The sequence below is a fragment of the Microcaecilia unicolor genome, chromosome 4 (genome assembly GCF_901765095.1).
Source record: "Microcaecilia unicolor chromosome 4, aMicUni1.1, whole genome shotgun sequence".
In the NCBI taxonomy this organism is placed as follows: domain Eukaryota; kingdom Metazoa; phylum Chordata; class Amphibia; order Gymnophiona; family Siphonopidae; genus Microcaecilia; species Microcaecilia unicolor.
Window position 1 is genome coordinate 50,630,678 of NC_044034.1, and position 13,597 is coordinate 50,644,274.

Consider the following 13,597-nt stretch of genomic DNA (forward strand, 5'->3'; position numbering starts at 1 on the left):
TTAATTTTATGTTATTATCAATCCAAAGCCTGGAACTCCTGAAAAATGTCACATTTAACTCAGGAGGATAGTGATAAAAGGGAAAGTAAAACTAAAACGCGTCTGTCTCATGGTTTTATATTTCCTTTTGTTAGCTAAACCGGGCTACGCTGTAGAAGGGAGAGGGTTTTTTTTTTGTGTGTGTGGAATTCTGGTGATATTGTCTCTATTTTCATATTCCCTCTGCCAGCAAATTGATACAGCCTTAGCTTTGTCATTCACCCAGACAGACCGAGCAGCAAATTGTTGTTGCTCAGCTTTACCCGTGAGCAAACAGAAAGGTGCTCAGCGGTAAAGTCCTACATGGCCACAGATGTTTTGGTTTGTTTTCCCTGCCGGGTGCTGCAGTGCTGTGACTGAGAAGAAGCCAAGGGGGCGGGTGCAGGAAAAACTGCACAGAGGAAGTCAATGCCGGGACTCCATCGCAACGTAACGTGAGAGGGGGCGGATCCAGCCAGTGAAAGACAGAACACTTCATGGCTCCCAGCAGACCGAAAGCAGCAGCAGCCCCCAGTCAAAACATTAGAGTACTCCGGGTTTAAAGCAGGGCAGAGGAGATCTGGGTGATCCAGGAGGATCTGGGAATCTGTGTTCCATCAGGACCCGCTCCCGCCATGGGGCTGCCTACCCTGGAGTTCAGCGACTCGTTCCTGGACAGCCCCGATTTCCGAGAGCGGCTGAAGTGCCACGAGATCGAGCTGGACAGAACTAATAAATTCATTAAAGAGCTCATCAAAGACGGCAACATGCTGATCGGGGCACTGAGAAGTGAGTGACCAGGGAGGATCCTTTTGTTTGAAAGAGTTTGGGGAGGGGGGAATGGCTCCCCTGCTGAGCCTAAAAAGTTGATCAAAAGTTATTTACCTACACATCGATTCACGTGGGGGGGAGAGGGGGAGGCAGTTAGGCATTTAGCAGGATTGGGATCGAGAGAGTTTGATATTATTTGTGCTCGCTGCGCTTTGATTTGATATGAAGGTAGAAGCGATTCCGGTGTGTGTGTAGTAAGCAAATGTAATTCATAATAGGAAAAAAAGTGGATAGTTTTGCTTGCAGACCACGAAGTACTTGATATTTAAACCAGATGTATCTTTAGAGGTTCTGTGAGTAATCTGCCATCACTTCAGATTTAACTTTGATTTGTGAGTGAAGTTTTTGGATAGATACTATACTTCTGCACTATGAGATGTTTCCCTTAGTTCCTCCCTACCCCGTATAAACTCAGAACTTGATATCCCGAAAAAAGCCACAATTAATGATCAATGTGCTAGATGAATTTAAAATAAGAAAAATAACTTTAGTTTTAAAAAATTAAAAAGTGCCGATTCCTAAACTAATTTGCTCTGAGAGTGGAACCAGATGAACTTTGTTTTCCTTTTTGATGTAGTTTGCTGGTTTTTTTTAAAAATCTTTGTTTTATTAGATGGTAGGGGAAATCAGCTATAATCTTTTCTGTGATGCTCATAAATAAGAGAAATTAAATGCAAATTTTATTGACTTTAACTGGTTCTAATATTTACTTCATTGGGCCTTTTTTTGGAAGGTAACATTCTAGGTGCATAATCAGTGTAAAATATATGTACATTTTTAAAATTCAGTTTTCATTAATTTCTTGATTTGCCTGATTGCTAGTTGTTTGCATCTGCTCAAGGATGGGTGAGGAGTTAGAAGTTTGAGCTATGTTAGATTAGATGAGAGATTATATTAAAAAGGAGGGTGGCACACTGGCTGGGACCCAGCTCGGAAAGAGACCTACAGGTTAGATCAAAAGCTATCTGATCAGCTAAGTTGCATACTGAAGTCTGCCCCCACCCCGGTCCAGTGGAAAATATGTTTTGATGTATGTGATGTCATATATATTTCTGTGCTTTTTCATTTGATAAAATCTTCTGCCCCTTTGACCCGGTATGATAAACCTTGCATAGTTGCATTAGAACTGTGTGCTAAAGCTCAATGCACAGTTTTGTAATGCATGAATAGAGAAATATTTTGCACCCCAATGCAATAATTGAATAGTTTTACAATAAGTTGCGTGCAAAACACACCAGAAGCAACTACACACAGGTCTGCACCAAGCTTCAAATATGATTACTGAAACTGTACTTTAAATCTGCTTTTCCACTTAAAATTATTAAAAGGATTTTTTTTTAAATGTTGGATCTATGAGGATTCTGGTAACGAAATGAATTATTGAGCCCACCACCTGATGATCCAACTGGATTATAAGTGTTTTATGGTGAAAGTTTGAATGGTCAAGTCGTATTTACTTTTTCCCATTGAAATTGTAGTGTTTACCACATATGGAATGTTATTCGCATAAATATGCAATCGGGTGCTCTACTGTTCATAGCTGCAGCACCTCCCACTCAGCACTCATCCCCTACCCTCTTTTGTTTTTCCATCCATGCACTTCAACAAATTTAAAGAAACCTTGCAAGTCTTTCATGCTGTCCGTAGGAAGAAGAAACAGACATGAAATCCCCATTAATGCTAGCCAAAGTATGAGGTAACTTCTTATTCCTCCACAGACCTGGCTTTTAAAACCCCGGCATCAGAAAATCCTGCACTCAGCCTTTGGTTCCTTAGCAAACTTCTTTGCCTCTGGATTTAATAGCTAATATCTTCATTACCATGGGATTCAAATGAGCTGTGCGCTGGTGTTCGTACGCAGAACTCATTTTAGCATTGGGCAGTCATAGAAGTACAGAAAAATTCACAGAGAAGTTGTACTTTTTTATGTTGACCTCTCTCTGTACATATGCATTCATGGAAAGAGAAATTACCAAGCCCCCCCCCCCTTTCCTGGTGCACTTGAAGCCTCATTTTGCATAGTTTGTCTAGATCAGAATAGGGAGTGTGACAATGTCCAGCCCATTTTACAAAAAGCTCACTGAATGTGGAGCCTTCTATAAAAATATGTATAGTGTCATGCCCCTCGAAATTCAAAACCATTTAACCACCCAGGAATGGCACCTGGTCAGTTACATGGTACTTAGCCAGCTGTCTTGGCTGAATATTAGTGCTTACCCCCCCCCCCCCATTCTATATAGCGTGCCTAGAGACCCATGCCAAAATCGTTTGTGGATTCTACAACAACACGCGTAACTTAATCGGCTTAACACAATCAACGTTGATAACAGCTCTTAACAAGCAATAATGAGGCCTAATTGGCACTGATTAGAATTTACAACTCGCTAAGTGTATTCTGTAACGAAGTGCACTAAACTCGTAAAGCATGCAGGAAAGAAGGGGACTTAGTTATGGGCAGGGAAATGGGCATTTTGTGAGCATTCCGAAATTTACGCGTGTAGTTATAGAATATGGCCCACTGCGCCTAAATCTACATGCTGGGGTTTATGCCACATTTTCATTGGTGCAAAAGGATGCATGTAGCTTTAGGCACTGAGATATCATCAACTAATTATATAATACGCTTAGTTGGCACTGATTTCAGCTCTGATATTTTTTAGGCTCTATATATAGAATCTCCTCAGTGGCCAGCTGAATGACTGGTTATGTTGCGTGACATAGCCAGTCAGTGCCAATATTCAGGATCTGGCCGGCTATGTTTGCTGGCCAAACATGGCTGCGTCAGTAGGTGGAATATCTTTGTCCTGTTCCAACTTACCCGGCCAGCGCCGATTATTGACTTGGCTGGCCAAGTTCAAACCGACCAAAAATAAACCGGATATTCAATGCCAGTCAGTGGAAATGGCCTGGCACTGAAGAACTGGGCTCAGTGCCGACCGCAGGAGTTAGCAATCGACATGTGTAAGTACCAGCCATATTTTAGAAAACTAAGTGTAGCAGATGCCAATTAAGAAGTCAAGCTTCTAAAATCATATTCTTACATATTCATGTGGAAACCTTTTGAATGTCAGCAGACATGGCCTGTGTACTTGAATTTCTTCTCACCTGGGCATCAGCAAGTGAAAGAAGAGATTTGTTGGAATGGCAGTGAAGGTGGGGGTGTTTGTTTATATATTATATGATAAATCTATATAATAAATCTGGTTGACCTTCCAGCAAGAAACATGTCTGTATCCTCACGAAAGTACCTCAACCTGCACTACCCCAGCTGTAAAGGTCTCAAGTACAAAACTTATTATGGATCCAATTTCTCCTTCCTGGGCAGCTGTCTATGGAACTCTCTCCATAGACCTATCAGAGCAATCCATGACCACCTACCATTCAGAAAAGCACTAAAAACCCATCTATTCAAACAAGCCTACCCAAAAGACCCAGATTAATCTCATGATCTACCTTACATATACTGAAGAGAAAACGACATTGACCCAGAATCTATCTCCCACCTTACCCTCCTCTCATCACCTGTCTCTACCTACTTACCCATCCATCCTTCTATTATGTTATACTTAATTTCCTACTTTACATAACAAAATTCTGTGTTACCTATTACTATGTAAGCCGCATTGAGCCTGCTTTTAGTGGGAAAGTGCGGGATACAAATATAATAAATAAATATATATATTATGAAGGCTTAATCCTCCTTCCTGGGCCACTGTCATAATGTTTTATTCCCCTTCCAAGGGATGATTCCTCCTGTTACTCCTGATCTCAGTCTTTAATATATGCCTTGGGTCTTATGTTTGATTTTACTCAAAAAGGGCTGAAAAAGAGTTGATTGGATTCTAGACCTTCTCTGCCTTGTACATGCACTTTGAGCATCCAGAGCCTCCCTCCCCAACAGCTGCTTTACAGTATTTTCTTCCATGGCTTGGGGCTCTTTAGTTGCTCTCTTGCTAAAAACATTTTTCTAACTATTGGAATTCACTTTCTTTAAAGGAAGTAATCAGATGTCACTCCTGTTCATGTACTGCAATTATGACTACATATAATTACAGAAAACACTGTGAGCCTTACTTGTAGTAGCTTCCTATGTCAAGGTTGACTGAGCTGCAGTGCAGTTTGCTAATGTGCAAAGATAGATATAGATATATTTAATTCCTGTAGAGGCCAGTAGCAATATGTGGGGCTATATGGTAGGGATCATTTTAATGTGGAGTCATTGGGTTGACTAACTGAGGGGGAGTTCTCCCCTTGGATGTTGCAGATGACTTTAGGGAAGGTGAGGGTATTGCTATGATGGCTAGGCTAATGGAGTTGGAAGGGGATGGAAAAATATGGGGGGGGGGGGGGGGGGGTCAAATTCACCTTTAAAACCTTTCAGCTGTCCAAGCAACTTTTATTAAAGGCAAGTGTCTTCAATTATGAAACTAAAAATATTGTTGTCCTGGTCCGCTGCTAAATTTAATACAAGTATGGCTATAAAAATAAAATGCATTTACAGTACTTTAATTTCTTATATACCACATGCAAACCTGAAAGGTATTGAAGTGGTGCACATTCAGGTATAGTAGGTGTTTTTCTGTCCCTCCTCTACAGCGATGACGGGGGAACATCCCTTATGCATGAGTCACAAGTGCTCAGAGGCCTCAACATAACCATCTTCCTACTCTCAATTACATTCAGGCAAGCACTTGTACACTCAGACTCCAGCTACACATATGTGTACATCTTTCACCCCCTTAAACACACTGCACTTAAGTCACTCAGTCCACCTACCCATACAGTTTCGCATGCACACACCCAGTCCACTCACTTAGTAAATGGCACTTATCCACATGAGAACTCTGAGATACTCACGTGGGCTTACAAGTTGGAGGTGTAGACCTTCAGTTCCCTTACTCACAGCCTACTCTCAAACTGTTTCCTTATTCTTTCTTTTTGTGTTCTTAACACATCTTTATCCCGGACTCATCTCCTCCCCAAGATACACCTGTTCCTCCCCTTTCTCTCCACCGATGCTCACCCCCCCCCCTCATTTTCTCCTCTTCCCTCCATTTTTTTCTCCCCACCCTCTGCCGACACCACCATGGCTGTATTTTAGCTGGACCGGCAGCAGCAGTAAAATGGACACTTTGGCACAAGTCACTTCAGCAGCGGCCTCTGCCTCAGGCCACTGCTGCGTCTCATACCGTATGACTCATATTTCTGTTTTTGAGGGGCTGGGATGCAGCAAGTGAATTGATGACAAAGGCCTTGTTGTTAGTGCTGACACGTCTGTTTTTCTGCTGCTGTGAGCCTGGTGCAATAAAGCAGTTGCAGAATGGGGGGGGGGGGGGGGGGTAGGGGGACTCCCACATTCATTAGTTTACTGGCAGATGAAGTGCCACTCAATGGAAAAATATGCTACATGGGAATATTGAGAGAAGACAACCTTAGAACATTATGCAGTTATAGCAAGAATCTTTAAATTATACCGATAAATAGTAACATAGTAAATGACGGCAGAAAAAGACCTGCATGGTCCATCCAGTCTGCCCAACTAGACAAACTCATATGTGCTACTTTTTGTGTATACCCTACTTTGATTTGTACCTGTCCTCTTCATGGGGAAAATGACCCCCTACTGGGAAAAAGACTTGACGTGCTGCTATCCAAAGATTCTTCTGTATTATGATTTCTTGTGAGGGTTTCAAAATAGCTGCATAATGATATTAGTTTGTGTAAGGCGACAGAAGGAACATCGAGTTTGCTTTGCAGTTCTAGGCAGTGGTGAGAGGTAAATATGAAAATATCGTAAACGTTTTTGAGAAAGGCAGAGCTAAAAGATTTTGTTGACAGGCTGCCAAAGATCTAAAACTAAGTAATATAAAGATGAGAAGTGTAAGTATTGATCGTTGAACTATTTTGTGTCAGGATGAAAGAGATTCACCTGAGTTAGCGCTCTTGTTTTAAAGAAGGTAGAGCCTGACCAAACTCAGGATCGTCAGTTCCTGCCAAAACTGAATCTGCGACCGAAATTGGTTGCTTGGTTTTGGTATAAACCAAAACCATAAACAAAACTGCCCCCTCCCAGTGATGCCCTCTCTCCCCCCCTTGCAATCACTCTCCCACACCCAGTGAGTCCTCTGCCTGTGGTGGGTCCAGTCAGAAAACGACTGCTGAGACTTTCCGTGGTAGTCTTGGCAGCCATTTGGACTGGAGCAGCAAACGGGGCAGGAATGAACGGGGTCCATTCCTGTCCCCGAAGAGGCCACTAGACCACCAGGGCCACTTTGAAGGAGCAGCAGCACGGGGCAGGAATGATTTGGGTTCATTTCTGCCCCTGAAGAAACCACTAGACCACCAAGGCTTCACTAAAGTAGGCCGGCCTGGGGAGGGCCTACAGGTGTTCAATTGGGAAAGGGGTGGGGGAAGAGGTTCAGTTTCAACCAAAAATACACAGGCATTTTTGGCTGAAACCCCAAACCCAGATTTCAGGTCCATTTCGGTGCCGAAACTGAAATTTGGTTGGCCTCTAAAGGAAAGGGTGTGATTTATAAGTGATAGATCATTGTTGCTGCATTAAATCACTGAAAACACTATGGTGCTATGTCATCACTTATCAACTTTTCTATGGTCACGACCCATTATCGACCCCCAGAGGTGTGGGCCAATGTATCTTTGGATAGTCTACCTAGCTCCTGACCCCAAATGGCAGGTTTTGTAATCCCATTTTGGAAGCCCTGTGTTAATCTAAGTAAGAGGAGGTAAGAAAACAACATGGCTCACCAAATATGAAAATAGACTGTGTAAATGGACAGGTACTAAACTGTAACAAGAAATAGGAATTAAAAGTAATGCTCTTCAAAAAAGGAGACCTGATACATCTTGCCATTAAGACAAATTGATGATGCAAGACAAAAAGCAGTATTAAGAAAATGTTGGCAATTGATAGCTGCTAAGTGTTTGTTTTAGATGCGTAAGGCAAGTGAAACTGTTGAGAGACAGCTGAGAAGTGGCTGCTGTTAACGAATGGTAAAATTTGCTTTGAGAATACATCAGAAATACCTTGAAGAGACTGGGAATTATAGCAGCATTCTTCAATACATGGCCCAGGGACCGGTGACGGCCTCCATTGACCCTGTGTGGTTCCCTGTACCACGCATCTCTTGGTGAGTTATGTGCGGCCCAAGATACCACTCTGTTCTCACAAGACTGACAGCACCAAGCTGTTCAAACTGACTGCAAGATATGTGGTGCTGGAAGGAATCAGAAAAGCTGTTCAAAAAGTGACTCCACAAACAGCTGTACAGGGAAAGTATAGGGGAGATGAGAAAGGGAGAATCAGCTTGAAGGGGATGGGGGTAGAGACAGGATGGTGGAGATTGACACGGTTTTGCTGGTTTTTTTTTTTCCAGTGATGATCTTGCCTCTCACGCTGAACTTTATTTTTGACAAACTGGCCCCCTGCTTGAAAAATAGCAAAGATCTCCAATTATGGACTGAGTGCTGTGAACAAATCACAAGGCAAGCTTGACCTGAACCTTTAGAAATTCCAGGGCAGGGCTTGAATGATGCATGATTATAATGAGACACAGGATGCAAACAGGAGAACACAAGGGAAAGTCAGAAATGCCAGTACTGTGCAAGCTGGAATGACAAAGGAAATAGAATGGACAAACACACACACAAGAATGAGACTTTTTTACTCTGTTAAAAAAAAAAAAACAACCAAGGGTATGAGGAAAAGAAAAATACACAAAGGATACTCTGAATGTGGATGATCAAGTTCGTTTGAAGTATTAGGTTGAGAATATTAAAGAATTTTAACAACTAAAATTTAAACATAACTGGAATCTGGCACTGGAGACCCATAGACAGCAAGTAAGTAAGGGAACAAGGTGGGGGAGATAGAGGGGAGATCAGAAGGATGAATATATGAATGCAATAAATATGCAACCTGTGGGAGAAATTTGTGTTATTCAGAGAACACTAAGGACTCAATTCTTTAAATGGTGCCCAAATTTGGGTGCCGATGAACATTAGTGGTAAATGTTGTTCTATAAATGGCGCTCAGAGTTGGGCGCCATTTATAGAACAGTGTTTGGCATCAGGATCTGCACCCAATTTTGGGCATGAGGATATACACTAGCTGAAACCTGGTGTAAATTTTCATGCTTAAATTAGGGGCAGACCTCCCTTAACCTGTAACATTTCACAAATTCAAGGAATGCCCATGATCCTCCCATGGCCACACCCATAAAATTTAGGCACGAATCCCAGCACCTAAAGATGCACACACAAATTTAAATTAATGCCAATGAGCACTGATAATTATTAGCGCCTAAAGATCAGCTTGAAGTGGCTCATTTTGTTATTTAAATTGAGCGCACAAATTGGGTATATATTTTATTAATATTATTAATATTATTTGTATTTGGGATCTCATATATGCCCGTATAGACATTCTAATAGGAGGCAAAAATATCTCCAGGGAGGCTCAACTGAGAGATTTCAAGAGAGATCACAAAATGAAAAATTGTGAGTAGTCAAAAAGAACTTGAAAAGTTCTCGCTTTAATTGGGGTGTATTACCTTTCAAGACTATCTAAAAATAAGGAGAGAAACAGCAAAAATATCAGAAAATCAAATCATTTGTACGACTGTTTTTCATGCAGACATATGAAGGGTTTGCTAGTGGTAGCCCATGGACATATTTTAAACAGAGTGGAGAATAAAAGACCTCAAAGAATAAACTCAAATTCTCCATAAAGAGTGAGCAATGTATTATCATAGGCCAGAAAAAAAAAACACACTCAAAAGTACTTATGTAAATATTCATTTAATCCAAAAATGCTTTCACATTAACAAAGTCCTTCATACAAAACCAAAACAGTTCTAAAGCATTGCTGTGGATTTCAAACATTCAAAAGTACTTAACTCAGTTGCATCCACTCCCTGTTGTCCAGTTTTTCACCAAAGTGAAATTTGTACATCCACTACCCAGAGATTCAGCACACTATTTCCCGACAGGGATACCTTGTTCCACCATTCTTCTATGAGCTACAACTAATAAAATGGCTTCATAGTGAGTCTACAGTCCAAATATTACATAGACAATTGACCACAAAGCTTGAACTTTGGAGACGAACTAGGCAGGGAAGCCCTCTCTCACCATTGTTGTTAATGGATGAGTCAATCTAGAGGGAACTACTAAAATAGCTACTGATCTTTGTCGAAAAAGCTAATGGTATTTTTCTGTCCCTGGAGGGCTCACAATTTAAAAAAATAAATCAAAAAGAAGAACTGAAGTGGGATTTGAACCTGGGTCCCTTGGGTCTCAGGCTACGCCTCAATTCTCCATAGAAGCCTGTTGAGCAGTTAATTTAAAAAGATGTAGTACCATGAACATCTTTAATTGAAGTTGTCATGGAGCCCAGTATCTCTTGCTAGTTTCATATTTGGGGGAGGGAGGACGACAGCAACCACTGGGGGTTAAAAGTGGTGGCTTACCTTAATCATTCCATTGGAGAGCTGCTCAATCAGATCACCTTTCTATCACCTGGATGTGCTAAGTACTGGGTCTAAATAGCAATGTCTATCTTTTTGGACATAGACCTCAATTCCCCTTGTGAAGTCAGAGTTGGTCATCCGTATTTGGCCATTCTCTAGTCCCACCCAAAGCATGCCAAGACCGTGCCCCTTTGCTATAAGGATATACTGTACAGCACGGCTTATTCTGGCCTTGTAATATCAGGATTTGGACGTCCATACAATATGAATGTCTAAATGCTGTTTTTTCAGATATCCAAAACATGAATAGAGCTTGTAAAATAAGGGCCATAGGCTCCTATGTGCCTTTATAAAATAGACTAAAAGTAGGTGCTTAGATGACATTCATTCATAGGTGACCTGTTATAGAATCAGTTCTGCAATGCTTGTGTGTGTTGGGCCAATTTCTATAAGCAACTGCTTTAGCACATAAAGGGCCAGATTCTATACAAGGGGCCTGAAAAATCCACATGGAAAACATTTCTGCCTAAGCGTATTCTATAAGTGGTGCATAGATTTAGGCACAGTATATAGAATACACTTAGTTGGTATCCTAACGCCTAAAACTACACATTTCCATTTACACCAATGAAAACATGGCGTAAGTCCCGGCACAGAGGGCCAGATTCTATAACAGGGCATTTAAATTTTAGAATGTCTACGAAACACCCATTTCCCTGCCCATAATCATGCCCCTTTTTGTCTGCGCGTATTAAAATTTAGGCGGAGCGCATTACAGAATACGCCTAGTGAGTTATGCACGTAAATTCTTGCCAATTAGTGCTCATTATTGCTGGTTAAGTGCTATTAACAGTGCTGATCGGCTTATTAAGCCAATGAAGTTACATTTGCTGTTATAGAATATGCTTGGATATTGGCATGGAACACTAGACACGCTATATAGAATCTGGGGGAATGCTTTCCCTCAAGTTGCTTATGAAACTACTCTATAGCTTATTGTTTCTGGAGAATGTGGGGCACTAATAGACCAGAAATGAGGTGAGATCAAAAACATAATATAAAATTTTTGATCAGCAAGGATCACTGGTGCAATAGTGGAAGTGGCTGATGCATGAAGTAGCTTCTTTAAAGGTCATTTTAGGAAGGATTTCCAATGTGCTCTAGTGTACCAAGGGTGGAGACGGTCCACCCCGGGTGCAAGTAGTGAGGGGGTGCACGGAGCAGTCGTGCGGCTGTCGGCTCCACTGGTTCCCTGCCCCCTCTGACATTACTTCCTCTTCTGGGGCAGGTCACACAACTGCTCCGTGCACCCTCAGGTGGTGAGGATGAATCACTTCAGGGGGAAGTGGGTGATGTGCCGAGGGGGTGATGAGTCAGAGGGCAACCCGCCCCGGGTGGCTGCCAACATAGGTAAGTATGCCACTGCCCATGTGTAATCCTCTTTCACTTGTAGGAAAAAAGGCTTCTTAAAATTGTTTTTAGCTACATGCACTGACAATAATATGCCTACCTAAATGCATTCCTAGGGATAGAGTTGCAGTGTCCGCATGCATTCAAAAATGTGCATGTCCACACAATGAATACCTGCACACAGTCACACCTGCTGTGGAGTAGGTGTAAAGGTGAGCATTTGAGAGTGTTCTGGGTGCGCCTTTTTATAATTTGAAAGTGCCAAACAGCTCCGAGAGAAATTACATTGGCTTCCTGTCAAGGATCGAATCACCTTTAAAATCTGCTGCCTAGTTCACAAAATTCTATATGGTGAAGTCCCTGACTGCATGATTAATCTAATCATTCTACCTCCCAGGAATGCATTAAGACTATTCCGTTCATATCTAAACCTTCATTACCCAAACTGCAGCGGACTTAAGTACAAATCAACACATGCTTCATCCTTCTCCTTCATCAGCTCGCAAATATGGAATTCTTTACCAAAAACTATAAAAAACATCCACAACCATCTAAATTTCAGGAAATCACTTAAGACCATGTTATTTGGAAAAGCTTATCCCAAGGACTCAGCATGTGTCTCCTCTGCTTGATACACATCAATCTAGTGACAATTTTGGACACATCCACCCTTCCCTCCTCTCTACTGGTTTCCCTGCTCCTCCGTCCTTACCCCATCCTCCCCATTATTATGTAGGTTTTCTGTTGTATTAGTTTAATTTTGCTGCATTGGTGTCTGCCTCTGCGGTGCGCTGTAAGCCACATTGAGCCTGACGCTGTTGGGAAAATGTGGGGTACAAATGAGATAATAAATAAAGGCACATAGGCATCTGCTGTCATTTGAAAATAATTCTTACAACCAAAACCCTGTTTAATAGGATTATTTGGACCTCAGTGGTGTCTCTTCTTAAATAAACTTTTATCAGGGAAACATACACCCCACAATCCTCACTGGTGTCACAGTCCTACCGTGACTTCCTTTCTGTGTCATTCGAGTGCTCCGTCATTTCCCCCATGCTGGTGATGCCGCTCTTTAGGCACAAGCCTGTGCCCCAACCTTTACCTATCTGGACTGCAGTGGGAACCATGCAGGGCGCAGTGAAGTTGACATCACATCTCTGAGACTTTAACCATACCAGAGACCCATTCCAGTGCCTTGGCTTCTTCGGCACGATACTACTGTTGTTCCTGAGAGTGTCCCTGAGACAACACATCGCCTGTTTCTGAGAGTACCTATGAGATGCTACAGCTACTACCCTTGTTCCTAAGACTGTCCATGAGACAATACAGCACCTGTTCCCAAGAGTACCTCTGAGATGTTACAGCACCAGATCCTGGCATGTTACTTCTTCTGTTCCTGAGAGTGTCCCTGAGATGGTACAGTGCCTGTTCCCGAGAGAGTTCCTGAGACACTACATCGCCTGTGCCTGAGAGGATTCTTAAAACATTTCTGCTCCCATTCCTAGCATGCTACTTGCCCTTGTTACCTGTGCTAGGCAGTGACTTGTTATCCGCAGCTGGGCATCTCCACTGTGGTCCAAGGCTCACCTACGAGACATGACAACTGTCCCATTGATCTTCACTTCAAATCTTCAATTTTATTAAATTAAATTTTTTCCAATCTAGTGTTGCACTTAAACCCAGCGGGATAACTGAATTCAAAAGGAAGATTTAGTGTCGTTCCTTGTAATTTAGTATAGGTTGATAGTCCCCTTCCTCCCACCCTTCTAAAACTTGATCAGTCACTCTCCATCATAAATCTTGAATTTCATGATTGTTCTCCAACCAATGTTGTACTATAGGAGCTT

At 42.0% G+C, this 13,597-nt stretch overlaps 1 protein-coding gene across 1 annotated transcript in view; it reads left to right on the top strand.

The window, feature by feature from the left end:
• The first annotated feature begins 488 nt into the window (after nucleotides 1-488).
• ARHGAP42 (Rho GTPase activating protein 42) overlaps nucleotides 489-13,597 on the top strand; it is a 425,019-nt gene continuing 411,910 nt past the window's right edge. Inside the window, exon 1 of the mRNA XM_030200225.1 lies at nucleotides 489-807. Coding sequence (XP_030056085.1) covers nucleotides 654-807 — 154 coding nt within the window. The 5' untranslated portion in view covers nucleotides 489-653. The remainder of the gene's footprint in view (nucleotides 808-13,597) is intronic.